Below are 20,438 nucleotides of genomic sequence, written 5' to 3' on the forward strand. Positions count from 1 at the left end.
CCTGAATTTTATAATTTATATTAAGGAATCCATTACAATTATCATATTTTTAGCTACAATCATAAACTCATAACAATTTTATTACACCATAAATAAACATATTATTCAATACAGTTCTAGGCAATTAAATAAAATTGGTTATTAACGATTTATTTTATTAAATAATTACATTAACTTTTAAGTCATCCGTTTAAAATAGTTTTTATAGTTAATAAGTAACCACGTGTACTTTTATAAAATAATTATGGGAAGTATAATAATTTATATAAAATCAACTATTTTAACACGATTACATTTTTATATTATTAGTATTAATTTATGGAACTTAATATCATTGTAACATACTATTAAATACTTACTTACTATACATACTGCTAAAAAATTTATACTGCAGTCTGCAATAAATAATTTGATCATATTAAAATTACTATGATTCGTTAAAGCAAAATAGTTTATTTATGTACCTAACTTGTTTGTTCTCATTTATATGATATTTATTAATTACAGTTTCTTCGTGCTTTATATAGAAATAAGATATTAGTGTAATATAAGTGTTGTAAAACCTTGCCTGTATATAATTTAAGATTAGGTAATAACAATAAAAATTGTTAATATTTTATTCAGTCAAATTACAAAAAATATTTATTACGTCTTATGTTCCTTGTTATCATCTAAATACATTATTTTGACTTTAAATAATAATTATAAACGTATCAAATAAATATATTCAGTGTGCTTTAATTATATCTACATATAAAAAAATTATCTAAACAATACATTAACTGCTGTTTTATTTGATAATATTTGTTGGTCACCTATATAATACTTTTCGTATTTATTAAAAGAATTTATATCATAAATTGACATTCACAGCACACTATTAATTTACCGTTTTATTATAAAATATTTTCTCAGGAAAAAAATATAAGAATTGAAGTTAACCGAAACTGGTTTTCAATACTTTTTCCTCATATTTTAAATAATCTTCTAACTTTTTTTCTCACAACATTATCATATGAATCATACAACCCCGATTTTCTTAATAATTTTCACACGACTGTTTGAATTGTCTTTAAAGGATAATGCATAATACAAATATATGATTATTACAACTTTTAAAAAAATATATTAATGTCACTATATAATACATATATTTAATATTGTTATTATATTTTTTCCGAAAAATAAAAATATAGAGATGAACCAATAATAATAAATATTTACATATCCATTATTACCATTATTACATAAATAAAAACTTATATTTGCACAATTCACATAAGACACTAAATGTTGATATGAGCATATTACATCATAGCTCTAACAAGTTTGGGGACAAAAGAGCTTTTTATTTTCATTAAATGTAGATTTTTTTTATACACTTCGCCATGATACCATAAGGATAATATTAAATTTATGTATAATGAAGTACAACTATGCCGGTCACGAGTACTGGATTTGCTATCGCACAGATCTTCAAAGACATACATTGTTGTGCATTGGCCCCTCCATCGATCCCAACTTCGCTAACATTATTTTTTTTAAAGTAGGTAGGTAAAGATTACATAAAAATATAATTTACGTCATAGTAAACCACCCCAAGTATATGTATTTTTTTTTTTTTTGAATATAGGCTATTTATAATTTTAAAAACTTTATAAATGTATTATATTATCAAAATGTAAGTTATTTTATTTTTTTTATAAATTATAATTTAAAATGTCTGTAAAAATTATTACAAAATTTGAATTCATAGATATCTTTTATACACGGATATATAATTTGTCTATCAAGGTTATTACTGCTTATCCTTGCAATAGTATAAACAAATTTAATTCATCTCACAAAAAGATAAGTTATGTACATAGTGGTCTAGTGCATCCATTATTATACATAATATAATTGTAAAATTATAATCTGCAGTAATTTAAATTCTGATTTTATTTTATAATATTCGTATTATATTTTTATTATCATATTAAATAATATTATACATGATGTGCCTAAAAATAGTTACCTTTTTTTTTCCTTTTGAACCTACGACGTCGCGGGAACTGTTTTGCATTGCCTCCGTGAATTAGAAATAGTATACTCTATAAAATCTAGATTCTAGATTTAAAAAAAAATATTAAAATATTACTAATATACTCAAGAGTCTAGATTTAAAAAAAAATATTAAAATATTACTAATATACTCAAGAGTCTAGAGTATATTAGTAATATTTTTCTTACATATTTTTTTAAGTTGTTTTCAAAATTCAAATATTTATGTAATAGACATAATTTTTTTTTTATCTGATAAAATATGCTCATTATACTTTAACACATCTTGAATTAAACCAAACTAAAAATCTGTAGTAAACAATTACATTATATTTTTAGTTTTATGAAATTTAATATTAAATAAGTGTAAACTAAGCTTAACTTAAAATTGTTTTTCAAATACAGTGATTTTATCATCACAAGATGTTTGAAAATTGAATAATACACTTTGCCATCATCCTATTCCGAGGTGGATAACAAAAAGTACTCATATAAGAATAAGTAGAATATAAGCAACAGTCTGTACTTAGTAAACCTATCGACTACCTAAATATTTTATTTTATTTCTTCGAGTCAATTGCATTTTTAAGAAAACCGAAATTAAAAACTGTGAAAAGATGTAACGCACTTGTTTTTTTTTATTATTATTATCAAAGAGCGTTACCTACTTAAAATAGTTTGTTTTCATTATTATTTAATGGTTTATTGTTTATCTCATATTTTATAATACAAGCCATAGACAAAAATAATTCGAATAAAACTACAGCAATTTAAATAATTTAAATTTTTTTTTTTTTTTTTTTAATTAACAATGCGAATATAAGGTTCATTGCTTTAAAAATTTTAGTTAATTTTATTGTTTTAAGTATCTTTTTATTTATAAATACATTTTTAATATACATGAAAATTATTAATAAATAGTTTTTATTATTTATATTTTATAACCTTACCCTATTTATTGCGATTTTAAAGCTGCAAATGATATTATATTATATTAATATACTTACTATTATAATTTATAACCACCTATGCAACTTTTAAGAAAGTCCATAGGCATTTTCAAAACAATAAAATATGACGCAATTAACGACTATTATTTCAATCGATTAATGCTGAAGAACCGTAATGGATCTTCAGTCTTGATTATAGTATCTTAAATGTTTCAAATCATTTTATCATAACGCCAGTAGGTACCTAACACAATAATATGCCTTGTTTTTCAACTCTGGAAGACTAGAGGGCACTATGTTATAACGGCCGTGATCAATATAATTAGACCCGATTTGCCGCTACTTATAATGATCAATGAATAAAACACCTATTGCGAGTAGTGAATTTGAATAACACCCAATTTATTATTATTGGGTTCGTTTTTTACATTCTCTCTTTTGCGCGCTCTTCCATATTACCCGAGCACCAAGGTCTTGATCTTATGTAACCTAAGGGCTCTATCGATCTGAAGACGGGTTAAACGGACGTATAATTAGTGTATAGAATTCGCATTAAGTTTTATTAGATTGTGCGGCTCCGCGCAGAGAGATAGTTAACCAAAAAGGAGGATACCAAAGTGAACGAGAGAGACAGAGTAAGGGTGATTGGATGGACAGCCGGTTCTATGATAATCACACTATAATAAAAATATATTGAGTGCACTAACTTCCTGAAGCTATTGGGTTCACAATATAACTAGTTTTTTATTTGAAATATACAGTACACGCGAGTTTCTGCGGGTTTTCCATATTCTTTTATTTTACTTATTTATTTATGGTTTTTTCTTTTTTTGCTAGTATGGCTGGTCTTCCAAAATGTAGTATTGGAATACATGCACCCCAGACATTATGAGTAAACCGGTTCATCGTATTTGGCTTACTAGATCCACATGTCTATGTAGACCAATGTACGGTTTTTGTTATTGTAATCTTTTTTTTTTGTAAGAATAACTGTCCAAATTTGTTTATATTACCTATAAACTCCCAAAAGAAATGTTTTCGAAAATTTTTTAAAATAGAAAGTCTATTACTATTTTGCTTAAACGCAGAATAATTGTTCTTCTGTCCCACAATGTGAGTATTCACTATAATATACATTCTTGTTATTTTCTTATACGTAAAATCAGTCTCTACATCTGATATTACATAGTAATCAATCTGTGTATATAAAAAAAAATGTTTTCATCGATAAACGTAGTGTAATAGAAAAATACGACGTTGTAGATTTCTTAAATTTCACGCGGAAATGGTTTATTTTTTCTGTGTATTTTACAATTCATTATTGCGTTTTTATGATCAATGAATTTACTGATTATAGCTTAACAAAAAATATACTATTCAGTTTCAGATGATTTTAAAGTTTTATTATTCTTATTATAAATTAAAATTTGTTTAGATATCTATAATTGCATAATAATATTAATCATATTAAACATATAAATTATACTATAAAGTTAAAACGTTTCTATAGTATATAAAATATATAATTAGATAAGTTATATTACGTAAATATTATATTGGATTAATATTTGATTTCCATTTATATTTCATTGCCGATTACTATGACTAATTATTACAATAAAACTGAATAACATATTTTGTTTAAATTAAAACTGTCCAGTAATTGGAAAAAGCTAAGTTCTTAACTAGGTTTAAAAATCTCACTAGGCATAATTAAATATAACTTTTTTCTACTACATTTACTTTTTAGGTTAGTTATAGTAATTTCTTCACTGTAAAAATAAATTATCATGTGTTATACTGTTATTATAATTTACAATTTTGATTATAAAATTTAATTGTTTTTATTCAATTAAATATGGTTCAGATTAAAAATGTATTGTTTATGTATTATTCTTTGACAATAATATGTGCAAGATAGTTCATCGTTATATTTCGTAATATCTTATTGTTTCACATGACTATCGATCTGTTGAAATTTGACATTGTATTATTAATGATATTCTATAATATCATCATAATTTTTGTTAGTTAAGCAAATATTTTACCGATCAATTTTCGTTCGTCAATATGTTTAATGTATAATAATATATTTAATTTTCTAAATTCTTATGAATTCTTTCATCGTTAATCTTATATTTTAATATTATTCAACTAATATCTGAAACAATATTTCGATTGTGTTAGTTGTTATAATTGTGTAAGATAATTTATTATCAAAACTTTAATTTACTTCAAGTAAAATAATAATAATTATTATTATATTTATAAACGAGATTTTATTTTATAAAGATATTATATACTAATAGTTTAGAATTCTTAATACTTAATAACTAATTAACGTAATACAATAATTTGTATTACAAATAGGTAATACATAACTGCATGTCGGTATGTGTAACAATTCATTACATACATAGTGTTAAAAATATAAAAATTATGATTTTTTAAATTTAACAGTATTTTAAAATTATTATTATTATGAATTAAATTGAATGGTTAATTTTTTTTTTTGTAATTATTTAAACGATTGATTGAATAATATACTAAAATATAAGATCTGCAAGTGCTGAATTGTTTGTAATATGGGAAGTAAAAATTAATATGTTACTTATATAAATAATTATTAATTTATCTGTCTGATTCAAATTATGTAATTTTTATCTGCCAACTATACGGCTGCATGCTTACAAAAGGTTTTCTAAAAAAAATTAATGAAAGCAAATGTATTTGTCTGCACAAAAAAAGCAAACGTATTTGTCTGCACAAAAAAATTCAAACTAAGAACAACTTTTCTAGTATAAGATTTCAAAAATAAGAAAAAAAAAATACAATACGTGAAAGTAAATATTTTAATTACAAAATTAATTTATACATTTGATTACAAATTGTTGTAATAATATGTAAAGTAAGGTCATTACTGGAGTAAGTTGCATCACGAAATTCACTTTTAACATAAATTGTGTCCCGGGTATTATTTTAAATATATATAAATTGCATTCTGGTTAATTGTTTGATATATGTAAATTATGAATATTTTTTTTATCAATAAAATATCTCTATTATAATATAGTGAATATTATTACTACGACGTTTAGTTTAATTTTAATTTTAAATTATGAAATCTAAATTTGTAGCCGCTAATAAATTTTAGGTTTTTTATTTTTTTCTATTCATTACGTTAATTTTGATATACCTACGAGCATTTAATAGAATCGCAATCGACAAATAAACAACTTTATTAATAAAATGGAATTTAATGCTCGATTATTAACACATTTTGAGCTATATTCTTAAAATTTATTTCAACAAAGGATTTTCAGTACAACGCAATTTGCGTATGAACGCAATTAATAGCAGGGGACGCAACTGACATCATAATTATTATGATTTTACTTATTGTATAATATATATATATATATATATATATTTGTTATTATGGCAAACATTAGGTATGTTATAAATACTTTTTATTCAAACACAACTTATACTATCTCCAATTTATCATACACATAGTTCAAAGATATTTGTTCATAATATTTTAATACCCATTCGTCAATAAACAATTTTTAGGAATACTTAAATTAACTTAATAACCATATTTTCAAATTCTTGAAATTTTACTTAACAAGATTAATCGTTATTAATTACTAAAATCTTCATATTAATTTATCTACAAGATCAATTATTATGGATTTATTGTATACTTAGTATAAATATTTTAATAACTGAATAACTTCTTTCGAATTTTAAATTAAATTCATAACATTTTTTCTAAATATTTTACTAGATAATTTTCAGTAATGAGTGCTCTCATTTGAAAAGTAGACTTAAATATGTCTAAAAAACAATCTTAAAATAGTACAAAAAAATCTTAGAAATTTATAAATATGGTCTTAAAATAAAAAAAAATTTAAAAATCTACAACGTCAAAAAACTCCCATATCCATTAAGAAAAATACAGGTTTTTTTCATTATAAAAGTTTATTGCTGAATGTAGAGGGTAACTATAATTTTCCAATTATTAAAATACCTGTATTATATTGTATAATATATATTTGAATATAAGTATTTTGTGTTACTCTTTTAGTTCATATTATGATTTTTAGTGCACTACTGTACTTTATTATAATTTTAGTTTTTTTTTTTTAACAATTTTTATTGCAAGTGTATTTTATTAGGCATCGAAAATTGTATACAGCTGTAGTTCATAATATTTATTTGCTGTAAGGTTATTGACCCCTTCACTGAAGGATATTACTGTACCTACCTATATGGTGTACATTAAACATTTTGCATAAAATTATGGGCATTATACGCTGAGTTGTTAGAATATTATCGATACAAAATCCGTCGCTGAATGATTAGGTTAGGTCGACTTTTTCAATTATACTAGTATATATTTACAAAATAATACACCATTATTATTTTGTCAATATTTGAAATCAATATGGGTTACTATATATTATTGCGAACCAGTTTGTTCAAATTTCGTGGACCGGATTTGATTCGGCGGTAGTGGCAGTGGCCGGCCGTTTGCCAATATACTTACAGTATAGGTCCTACACTAACACGAGTATTTCCTTCTGTCGAAAGTCATCATCAAAACCGTTTATACGCATTTAGTATCGGACGTCTATCACTACCGTGCGGATCATGGCTGAGATATTGCGTAAACAGAGTTAACATGCGCTAATAATAATTATTATCCACAAGTGCATAAAATTTATAAAATATATTTTAATATGAATAAATCGTGCGAAATAGTTCTTAATTAAACGGCTTGATCTATTGACATCTATTAATAAAGGTAATGTAAGAAATCCACGTTAAGCCGCGTTTAACTATAACCCGTTTGAATATAGCGATAGAACAACAATATTCATACTGTGCAACTCGTCAGTTACAGTGCCGATTTAATCGTGATTTATTTACATACGAGTTAATTCTGCGGTTTCTTGGTTACCGTATACGTGTTTAGGTAAAGTTTCAGCAGCACGTTGATTAAAAATCTTCAGCTGTTGGACTCGAGCGTATAGTGTGGTGGTCACGTCAATGACGGCAATGCCTATCACGATGACGAGGGCGGAAGGGGTACACGGGAATTAATAAGAGAGAGAGAGAGAGAGGGGGGGGGGAGAAGGAGAGAGTGAGTGTGAGAGAGTGGCAAAGAGAGATAAATTCCCATGCTACTCAGGCGCCACACACGTTACTCATTGCGGATTCTGCACCAATATCGTGAGTTCTACAAAAAAAAAAAAAAAATCTTATATATATTATTATTATTGTGCGTGCGCGCGTGCGATTTGCGAGTGTGTGTTTTGTGTGTGTATGTGTGTGTTTGAATGTGTATATGCATGTCTAACAACAAAAGGCCGGTAAAGCACTCGGTCTGCATTCCGTGTGCACAAGTCGAAGAGACAAATTGAATTATCATATAGGTACGCACCGCATTTATAGCCTCCAGGGGTCAAGGAATATTTACCCTGACACTAAAGAATAGCGCACAGTTTTCCTTTCACGATAATGCAGTAATAATAATAGCAACGGAAAAAAATACGGCGATGAAAAAATAATAGGAAAAAGAAATGAGAAGGAATAATAATAATAATAATAATAATAATAATAATAATAATATAAAAAGGTATGAGAAAAAAATAAAGCAACATGGCGCATGCGTGATAGGCGGTTTGGGGGGTGGGCATATGGTGGATTGTCTCTAAACAGGAGTAGAGGAGAGCATATGCGACAGTCCAGACTCCAGTTTGGATTTTATAAGGGCTCGGTTCCGTCGCACCAGCGCCGGTAGCTGCTACTTGAACGCTGTCGTAAAAGTATTGTTATAATTCCGTCGAACTATTTATTATTTATATTTAATTTGTAATTGTGTCATTAATATTTATATTTAAATATATACATTTTTAATAAATAAAAAAATAACCGTGCATTCTACGAAATCATTATTTAATCGAACATAATAATTAAAACCGTTTCGAATCAATAACATTAATGGTGACTGTTTCCTACGACGTAAAATTCAACAAAACCGAGTAAGTACACCAAGTAAATTGTTGTATATTAATAATTTTTTTAATGTATAATATGTCATAATATTATGCGTTGTGCTCTCGTCGACTACGGATTTTTTTTTCCTTGCACGCTGTTAGATCGTTATACAATAACCAATCAGTGCACGTCACCCCATCGAGTCATCGCTTGTTTAGGCAAAGCTCCAAAATATTCGGCGACGAATTCCGCGAGGGGATGAGACGACGCATTTAGATTAAGATACACGTGTGTTTTCTTATCTGGTCCTCCAGTCTTATTGCATTACGCGTGCCCTATTCGATGCATTGTTTTTCTTATTTTTTTTTGTTTTTTTTTTTTTTAATACCATACACTAAAAATAGATTTTCCGCTGTCCGATGAAATGAGTAATTGGCTCCGTGTCACTACAATTCACAATTGTTCATATAATAAAAAATAAGATGACGGTGAGCACGGGACGACGTATTTAATTTGTATTGTCTCCCAAACGATGTTTAAAGTTTTAAAATATACTTTATATATATATTAAAATCAAAGTGTAATTTCTTGAGTTTCAGTAATGTAAAAATTTATATTTCATATTCATAGCTGCTAAAATAGTCATTTTTTAACTGCCGTAAATAAATTAAAATAAATTCTTTATAATATTTGGTTTTGGTGATAGCACAAAAATGTTATATTGTATTATTTAACTGACACACAATAAATATACCTATGGCTATATATATATATCATTTATATCCTTTTAAAAAGGTGAATCAAAACAACCCTCTTTCAACCATTGTTGTAGATTCCGTGGTAAAATTTTTTTTCAATTCTTCAGCCTAATCCCACGTCGTGTAATTCCTTTAGATATTTCATTCGATCATGTTATACTAATAATACTTTATAAGCTGTTTTCTTCAGTCGTACCATAGTTGCATCAGGCATATATTTTTTGTTATTTATAAAAATATAGGTACGTTTTTATAACAAAGTTATATTATGTACATTTATTACAATCAATTAATTCTATAGCTCAAGTCTCAAGTGACATAAACAAATTGGTTGAATAATATTATGTTACATATTATAAACGATTAAAGTAATAATTTGTAGCCAATAGCATAATTATGATGAGTACCTGTATAGATTAAAAAAAACCGGAGACTTACACCTATAGGCGTTTTTATTATTGCTATTTTTAATGTTTGTAAAAAACTGCCTTGTCCGTTGTAGATAATTTTAACATTAAAACTTGAGAAATTTATGTAATTCTTTAAATGTTTAGAACAAAAATGTTTGTGTTTTTTGTCACTTGATATCCATTAATTTATTTCACAAAAGAATAAAAAGATCACTATACTTGGGATATATAAAAAAAAATCATATAACTACATAGTACGCAAATGTTATAATCAAAATGATGCAAATTCGGCAATATTCACTCATGAGAAGGGTTTCATGCTGCGATTTTATCGTGTATTTACTGATTTTGTCAGAATTGCAAAATATCACATCACAAAAAAATCTACCTAAAAAAACGGGAACTAAATCTCCCGGTGTAGACTTACACGTGTGTGTGCTCGTGCACGAGCGTGTGTGTATATACATGTGAGTGCATGTACGTGTGTGTGGTATGTGTATGCCATTATTGACTAGTACATTTTTTTTTCGAAACAGTGGCTTCCCTTTCTAACTTCCAGGTTCTGTTTTTTCCAATACTGTTTTTTCTTTATTATTATTTTTTTATGTTTTTTATGTAAATAAACTTGTTCGTGTCGTCTTTGTCTGTTTTTTCTTTCATTTTACGTGTTCTCTTCGTGTAAAATTAGCGACCAGTTGAAATTCGAACCCGTAATATCTAGATCTCCCGTCCACTGCTCGTTTCGCTCCTCGCCTATGGAAAAATACCCCACGAGAGGTGCATTGTTCTTCTTTCGTAAAAAGAAACCTCCTCTACACTCCCACTACACATAATCCGTTAAGAGGGATGACTAAGTACTGAATAAGAGGTAAATATATATATATATATGTTAATATGAAAAGCTGTTCATCGTTTTTGTTACATTTCAATACATGTGTATTTTGATTCTTTTTTTTTAATGCTTGTTTTTTGTGATATTTAGGCGATGCTAGTGCGGTTATGGTTGGCGGTATTAATGGCCGAGTTGTTAACGGTGATCGCCTTCAAACCGCTGGAGGCTAATTTAACACGCGATGGACCTATAACGAAATCAATGCTTGTTATACCTCATGATTTCGATCACATTGTGCCAGTAACCAAATCTCGAACAAAGTAAGCGTTTTTGTTTATTTATTTATTTTTTACAACTTTTTTACTTATACTATTTAGTAAACATTAAATATCTACATTTATAATAATTTATAAAATAGTATTATATAGTATTATATCTAATAATAAATAGTATTTTATTATATCCATACTTAATTTGTTAACATTTAATCATAAGACCGTAATGTGTATTAAAATATAATACACGTATTGTAATTAAATTATCAACACAGAATAATTAATATAAAAAGTTCACAAATAATTTCTTTATCATGTGTGAATTATTCTTATTATTATTGAATAATAACCAAGTTTGATAATATTATAAAACGTTTAATATCTTGTTTATTATTATAAATTTATATAACATGAAGTGATTCAATAATTTTTACAATTTTCCTTTTTTTTGATTAATCACCAGTCTAAATATTGATTTTTTTTTTATATTAATGAAATACATTATTTAGAATAAATATTAAAACGTATCATTTATTTAATAAGTGTACGTTTTTGTAAATAATTTTTAAATTTTAATTGGCTTACTTAATAATTTAGATTAATAAATACCTAACGATAAAATCATGAAGATTAAAATATTAAAGAATTAAACATAAAAATAATTCGATTAATATAGTAGGATCTCCCACTCTAATCACGTTTGTACCAATATTCCGTTAGTACATTTATTTTTTTATCTATATTTTTGAAAAATAATTATTATATTAGAATGCAGCCAGAGCAGAGACCTAGAATACAATTATTATTTAAGATATATTTAGTTTAAAATTTATTATTTCAGTATAAAGGTATACGATATAATATTAGAATCAGAGTAAACAAAATAATAAGAACATTTAATGGATAAAAAACAAATATTTTAAATTCGTATATAATTTTCATTATGAATTTACGATATTGTATAACTTGAAAAACTTCACAAATTTAATGTATGATTCTTTTTTCTTTTCTTTTATTATTTTCCGATTGCATAATAAATAGACAATTTTTATAATTACTTGTATTCCATATTGTCACATAATTGTGTTTTATCCCTTCATTATTTCTTCTTGGGAGGTAAGTCCTTTAAAATAATTATATATTTGTAACTTAATATCAAATGTATATTCATGATAAAAACATCAGATATTTTATTTTCAAATATTACCAAACAACTTGAATAACCAAATAATAATTCACACATCTTGAGTGATATGAAAGCAATTTATTTACATGATCAATTTAGAATAAAAGTAGATAAATATACAAATATATGATGTATAAATTATACTTGTATAAATATATTATATTACATGTCTTATACACAGATATAAAATGGCATGACTATATATACACGAGAAAATTTGTTTTTATAATTATATAGCTTCAGAAAATATTTTTCTCTATCTATAATTGTCTGCTCTTATGTTTGTATTTTTGATTTTTTTGTGCCTAGTTTTAAATAAATCCACTTTTTCAAAATGCGTGTACTAAAAGTTAAAATAATGTTAATAACTACAGTGGACACACGTAAAGCTATTTAATAATAAGTATTAATCAATTATCGATGAAAAAAAAAATGTAAAAATATTATAACTGAATCACGAAAAGACCTTATAAATATATATATAATATAATATATAAAATTATAAATAATAAATATATAATAGGTTGAATTACGGTACTACGTAATATGCATAAATAGTTCCATGAATTGTTTCATCTATAAATTATTGTTGAAGTTTAAAGTGAGGCTATTCGGAAACGGGAATATAATAACATGTGTGGTTACGCCAATAAGATCGCTTTATCGTTTTGGGTACCTAGTTTAAATTATGCAACATCTACCTACACCTAATTGGACTATCCAGCTTTTATCATAAATTAATTTTATTTAAAAAAAAATAGATTTTTTACATATATATATATTTATTACCACATAGTGTGCAGTTAGTAGGTAAATGCATTTATTCGATCTAGACTATGGAAGATAGATTTACATAAATTATTTGATTAAAATGTATTATCATATTACAATATTTTTAAATGCTTATATTTTATAATACCCAAACACAATATTAAACTTATTTTCAATTAGAAATTTTTTAAGAAATATATATTAATTTCACACAAAATTAATAAATAATTATATTATACATATTCGTATATACTATGTTTAATGTAATTAAGTATTCAATACATTAACTATTTTCTACTGATGATGATAAAATTACTATTTTTTTTTTTTTAATTTCACTTTGTTTAGTTTTTCAAAGCTATGGAATTTGAAAATAAATCTACATGATATGATTTATTGTTATCAAAATAACTGAAGAAATATATAGTATTAATTTCAATAATTTTTAAGGTATTTTATGCAGGTGATATCATTTCAATTTTAAGTTAGACTCTACAAAAAATAGTGTTTAGTTTTTGATGTATTATATTTTCGAACCGAGTTATCAGTTGTTTATTATAATCCCTGAAATCACGTAACAATAATAGAATAATAAATTAATTTTTACAATATTTGAAAGATGATATAAATTTATATTTTATTGTTGAACTATATTAAATAAATACGTAATGCAGTGACAATGCAAATATTTTATTGTTTTAATAATGCGCACTAGTCTTAAAATTGTATATTTTTTCAAAGTTTAATAATTTATAAATCACAATGAGAGTATTTTTAAATATGAAATGCATAAAAAAATAATTTAACCTTGAAAATCATGGTCTACAACTCTATAGGTAGCCGACCGCCATAAATAAATAAATTTCTTGTCAAGTGAATTTTTTTCACTATTTAAAAAAAAAAATGCCCGTTAGACATACTATAATTATTATAAAAAATAACATAGTATTTGTGGCCAATATTGTTCACATGTTACAATTAATAACAATATATGCGATAACCAAGTCGATCAGTTTATACGTATGCTATTCTCTACAGGGATTTTTTGCAGTCTATATAGCCAGATGTTGATGTTTAAATAATAATTCAACAATAATTAAAATATTTAAAAACATTCTAAATATAAAAACTTCAACTTTAAACTTATTTAAATAAAACAATTTTGGGTAGTATAATAATTACATTTAAGTTTAAATATCAAATAATATAGAGTAGGTACTATGTACCCGCATTATTGTATTATATCCCTATAAAATGAATTTCTCAATTGTAAGATATTGTTAACATAGAGAAATTAATCATAACATACTATTTTATCTTACTTTAAAATACACAGTTAAACACCTATCAGTATTAACGTGTATTTTTCTCTTCTGAAAATAAATATATTTAAATAGGTTCTATATTTCAATTATGTGCATGGTTAAAAGTTAAAACGCTATAAAATATGTTATATTTTGAAATGTTTAGACTATAATTCTTACATATAATTATTTAGAAAAAAATATATAATCACCATTATTAAATACTACTTTAAACGTTTAACGATAAAATTATCGAAAACTGTTTAAAGAGTTTAGCTGAAAATACAATCACCGATCGGTCCCAGACGTCAATGTCCTCAACAATAGTTTCTTATAATAAATCTTAATAATATAATATGAAGAGTTTCTGTTATTTTTTCAATACGAAACACGAACACGTGAGAGTCAAAAGTCTGTATAATAGAAACAAATATTATAATACTTTATGCAAACAACGGTAATTCTTCTTTATTTTTATAATTTTTTTTATTTAGAATTGCCGAATTTAATGTCTGTTGGCAAAGTAGTGGTGTGGGCCCGGTGCACCGAATTATACGTATACTACCGGTACCGCAACCGGTTATGCGCATTGATCAGAAATTTTGCACAGGTGGTGCATTGATAACGCGAACCGGATACCACACGCATAATAATAATAATAATAATATGACGTCGTTTAAATATTATAAAAAAGAAAGAAGGAAAGAAAAATAACGAAAAAAATAAATAATAGAACTGCTATAACAATCCGAAGCCGTTGTGCTCGCAAGTAGCATTGACAAACTACGTAACTACTTGCACTCTGCAGCGGTTTGACCTTTAACATCGACATTTACGATAACAACAATGCAATTATATACTTCCTCGTGATTTCGTACAATGTCCGCATTATTTTATACACGCGAATGTGGATATATATTAGATATAGCCAAAATTAGCCTTGGCCCAGATAAAAAAAAAAAGAAGAAGAAGAAGAAAAAAACCATAGTCTAGACACTCAGAATTCCGTATCCGAGTGGAATCTAAATGCTTATAATGCGTTTGCGCATAATAATGTACCTACGTTGCACATATGTGTAGTAGTGTACACGCTCGTCGAGCTAACATTATAATTAGAAAGATATTTTTCACGACAATTTTTCGCATCCTCTCATCACTCTCACGCTTTCACCTGTCCAGCTCATTTTTTTCTTTTTAGGTTTAACATGCAAATCGTATACTTACACATGCGTAATACAAATGTTCCTCATTATTTTTTTTTGTTGCTATCTGTAGGTATTATAGTTAGGTATACGTAATTTTTTTGATTGATTATGTTATTGTCATTATAACAAAAAGAACATTTTATACATCTCATGTATATAAAAATAACTATAACAGAAATATGTTTCCAAAATAATTGTCATGATTTATTTAAGTTAAAATAATAATAACAACATTGTTAATCAATTACAATAGTTTTCATATAATATAAGGTAGTTGAAACAATTTAAAATTAAATTTTTACTTTTTTTTAAGATAAATTAAGTATAAAACAACAAACACGATATGGTCCAAATTGAAATAGCGTATTTAAATGACATTATACCTATGCCACTGATGCTTACCGTTTAGTACTCAGAACAATACGTTTATTTTTGTGCGATCTCAGACCGGAATTCCAAGTCACTGCCAACGATCATCAATTACGACCGTACTTATTATAATAACCGACAACCCTTTGATGTTACGGGTGGTCTTTTGCTACAATACAGTTGTTAAATAGCATTTGAAATAAAGGTGTGTTTTTTTAATAGGTTTCACATTTTGATACCCCAAGACTCCGACCGAAATCTGTCCGTGACCGTCACGCCGTCATGCAACTCCGTGCTCAACTGGGACTTGAAGTTTATACCTTTAACACGATTTAACCAAACAGTTGTCATATTATGTAAGTTTTAATTGAGCGGAACATCTGCTGGAAATTAATCAAGTCGATTCTTGTAACTATTATTGTATTATTTACACATATTTTAATATGCTCTAGGGAATAATAATAAGTCGAGTGATATAGGAAGGTTACTCATAGAATACACGGGTGTATCCATACCTGTGACATATGACCACGGCAAAGCGAATAGAGGTCTTTACGTCATATCAGCCCAAACGGAAACGGGTGACGATTCAAATGTTATGTTTTACGTTGGGCTAAAACAAAAATCACAAAAAAAGCAATTCGGCTACCGTCCAAATGGAATAAGGATCAAAAAAGGTGGTCAAAAAATTTATTTAAGATGGAATCTAAGGTAGATTTAAATGAATTTATACCATACACATATGAAACTGTCTACAATTAATATATTTAATGTATAGCCATATAGATCATCATTTAATGAAGTACAGCCTTGTAGTCAGTTCATCAAAAATATACACGACGATTTGCGAAGCTGAACATCGTTTGGAAGAAAAACAAAAAACAAATTTTTCTTATTCTGATGATGATTTACGAATTGACGATAGATTAGAGGTAAATTAAAAGTTGATTATCTTATAAAATAAAACGCTTACCTAAATTATTGACATAAGTTACAATATATATATAGCTTAAGAATCATTTAAAATTAAAATCATTAATTATTTAATTATCATCTCATTGATCATTATGATACAATTTTAAATTATATACAAATACAATATTTATTTTATGGGAACTCAGTTTAAAGTTATTTTATTATTTATAATGGCAAACGGCAAACGCTCTTAGAATACACAGATTAAAATGTTGTAAATTAAATGTACATAATAGTTTATTTAGTTAATATGTGATACACACTATTATATTATGTTAGTTTGTAAATTATAATATCATTTAATTTTGACACAATGGTAATAACTAAGATTTTTACAGTTAGGCAATCTAAAAAATAATAAAAAACGTTAAATTAATATAATATTAAAACATATAATGTACGTATAACTCGATTAATTTCGTATTTCATAGAAATTAGAATTTAGAATATGTATTTATTTTACTACCGATAGGTATTATATTAAATATTATATAAGTATTTCGAACGATTGTTAATATTAATCAAAATTATGGTTTGACCGTAAATTACTAAAATAAAAAATAAATGTTGATTTATTTAAATTAGTCAAATTAATTTTTTGCTCTAACTCACTTTTCTATCTACTCTAATATCTGAAATAATTAAACACCAATCTTAACACATATACCTATATTTATATCACAAATGCTCTGTTTTAATTTAGATACATCATCTGGGATTTAACACAAGCTATACATTGAATAATTTAATTTATGATGAAACGTACTATTTTACTGTATTTGTATTGCATGGACCTCATATAGCTACACATCATGCCAACGCTACATACAAATTTCAAAAGTCCAAACCCATTGGATTAAAAGATGCAAAGCCCAGAATGATCAACCTGAGGGCTCAAAATGGAAAAGCATCCTTCAGGTACAAGGTTGGTGGGCTGTTTACTTGTTGTGGGAAACACGTTTTATCTTATTTGTGCGAATTATTACGGTTATTATTTTAGGTAGGAAATAATAGGCAGTTGGAAAAAGATGGCCCTCCTAATACATTATATTGGTACGTCATGCCATGCGATGGGGTGGTATACGTTGAAATTCGTTGTCGAAAAACGTTATTAATAAATAAAAGAGTTTTTGGTTACGAGAAATTTATCTTAAATAACACTAAGATTGGAGAAAGATACGTGTTAAAAGTGGAATCCGTGTCTGTAGACGAGACTCAACGCATCAGATCAATTGAGGTTGGTGTGTAGAATAGGTTCTTTACAATAATAATAATTATTTAATAACCTTACTTAAAATACTATTGTAAAAATTATGTCGTTTTTGAAATAGGTAATGGCCACCGTACGACCAACGATGATTCAAATGCCAGACATGCCGAGTGATCTAAGTATCCAACAATATGTCGAACCGGATGATTGCCAATCAGTAAAGATCGGCTGGTTATCAGCCAACTCATTGACTGATTTAAAATATTGCGTGTACGTACAGGAGAATAGTAACAGCTTAGAAAGTTTAGATTTTTCAGTAAAGCCAGATCAGTGCAAAGTCCGTTATGGCAAAATTAGGAGGAGTGATACATCTAATAATTATCGGACGAAAACTCGATGCTACATTGGAGAAAAAGGGTACGTAAATTGTATTATAGTTATTTATTTTGTATGTAGGACTCTTTTATATTAATTTTATTTTATTTTTGTCGAGCTCAGGATAGTTTTAGTAGAAAAGATACTCAAGCTTAAACCATTAACAACCTACACAATTCAAGTTACAGTTACTAAACCAAGAGGAAGAACATTATCGTACGATTTACTAAGGTTGGACACAAACTCGTGTGGGTTAAACTAAAAGACTATTTGCAACACTTTTGCTGAAAATCAACAAAAGCTATTCATCCATCATTATTGACAAAAATGTTGTCGATCGGCATATTCGTTTCGTTATCTTCTTCATCCTGTAAATTGTAATCCTTCATAGTATTATTACGTTTAAATACTTTATATCGTAACTATTTTGTAGATTTTATTATTGTTACTATTAATTTTTATTATCTATATTTATTGAAAATAAAATTGACTTCCAAGAACTTACTCGGTATTGTGGTACTGTGACGTTAAAAAATAACAATGTAAAGCTAAAAGGAATGTGGAACGCCCCATTAAGAAAAAAAAACATCTGGCGTTTTCGGAACCTCTACAGCTAGTTTTTATACATACAGAAAAGTTATTAAACAGGTACAATTCATTTCAAAAATACTGAAATAAAATTACATTTAGTAGTTTAAGGGAGGATATAATATATAATAATAATAATATATATTCGTGTTTATATGTATATATACACACATACATATTAGAACATACCAATAAGGCGTTGATGAGTTGGAAAAATAAAACATTAAGATAGCTAGGTACCTACCTTAGAGCATATTATTAGGTACCATGCTGATAGGGTAATCATGTCAGAATTATGCTTAAGGAATTCGAGTCCATTAAATTTGGGGAACTGTTGCTGACGTTGCTGTATAAGGAACATTACATAATATTATATTAAGGGTTAGTGAACCCGAGGTGAGTGGTGGAGAACAACCTTCGGTTAATTTAATGAGTTCCAGATTTTTTTTTCAGTTTTACAAGGGTTGGTTATAATAACACCGTCGGATTCACCTTTATTTTCAATGGAGTTTATATAAGATACATCTCATATGCGTTATATAACCTTTTGTTAACAATATAAACTGTACGCATCTCACATTATTAACAATGTGTTCATTATTTTATTATATTGTGTGGAAGTTTACTTTTTTTTTCTATGAAGATATTTACAATTAACTAATAAAAAATATCTATTGAATTTTAGTTGTTGTACGTACATTTTTGTTAGTATAAAATATTATTTAAATAAAAAATAATAAATCAATTATTTTTTTTAATTATTGTCTTACAAAACCCAATATTATAATAATGATTATTATTTAACGCAATTACCAACATTTAATTAATTAAATATCATATTCACAAGTGAAGCTAGGATGCCAATGACCGTGAATAAAATTAATTTAAACATACATTTGAAAAGTTAAAATATGCAATAATTATATGCCATTAAATAATAAAAAAAAAATTTAACAATAATATACAAAAAAAGTAAGAGTTACGTTAAACATATTTAAGATTATTAATTACGATTAATATTATGATAATTATCTTAGATCTTAAACACAAAGTATATATTATTTTGAAATGTTAAACATATTTTCAATAATAGTTTTAAGTGTTGAACAAAGTAATAGTATACCTATTTAGATGCTGGGTACACATAAATTTAAAAAGACAAGTTAATAGACTTAAACTAA

General features: G+C 26.3%; 1 protein-coding gene across 3 annotated transcripts; it reads left to right on the forward strand.

Annotated features, from left to right (window-relative positions):
* Positions 1-7,659: 7,659 nt before the first annotated feature.
* On the forward strand, positions 7,660-19,173 carry LOC113559788 (protein NDNF). 3 transcript variants are annotated; one of them, XM_026965561.1, is made up of 9 exons: positions 7,660-8,231; positions 11,150-11,319; positions 16,332-16,465; positions 16,562-16,820; positions 16,888-17,041; positions 17,788-18,009; positions 18,085-18,321; positions 18,416-18,711; positions 18,793-19,173. In XM_026965561.1, exons 2-9 carry the CDS (start codon positions 11,153-11,155, stop codon positions 18,929-18,931), a joined length of 1,608 nt encoding a protein of 535 aa, XP_026821362.1. In that variant the 5' UTR covers positions 7,660-8,231; positions 11,150-11,152; the 3' UTR covers positions 18,932-19,173. The 3 variants fall into 3 exon arrangements, with proteins under 3 accessions (XP_026821362.1, XP_026821347.1, XP_026821354.1); XM_026965546.1 differs by lacking the exon at positions 7,660-8,231 and adding an exon at positions 8,704-9,043; XM_026965553.1 differs by lacking the exon at positions 7,660-8,231 and adding an exon at positions 10,047-11,035.
* The last annotated feature ends 1,265 nt before the right edge of the window (positions 19,174-20,438 follow it).

The sequence above is a fragment of the Rhopalosiphum maidis genome, chromosome 1 (genome assembly GCF_003676215.2).
Source record: "Rhopalosiphum maidis isolate BTI-1 chromosome 1, ASM367621v3, whole genome shotgun sequence".
Taxonomy (NCBI): Eukaryota; Metazoa; Arthropoda; class Insecta; order Hemiptera; family Aphididae; genus Rhopalosiphum; species Rhopalosiphum maidis.

Bases quoted from the DNA above. Each gene is read 5' to 3' on its own strand.
- LOC113559788 (XM_026965561.1), top strand. From the start codon at position 11,153: ATGCTAGTGCGGTTATGGTTGGCGGTATTAATGGCCGAGTTGTTAACG. The intron at 17,042-17,787 runs GTAAATTAAAAG...GTTTTAATTTAG, and splicing joins GAATTGACGATAGATTAGAG to ATACATCATCTGGGATTTAA. The intron at 18,712-18,792 runs GTACGTAAATTG...TGTCGAGCTCAG, and splicing joins TGCTACATTGGAGAAAAAGG to GATAGTTTTAGTAGAAAAGA.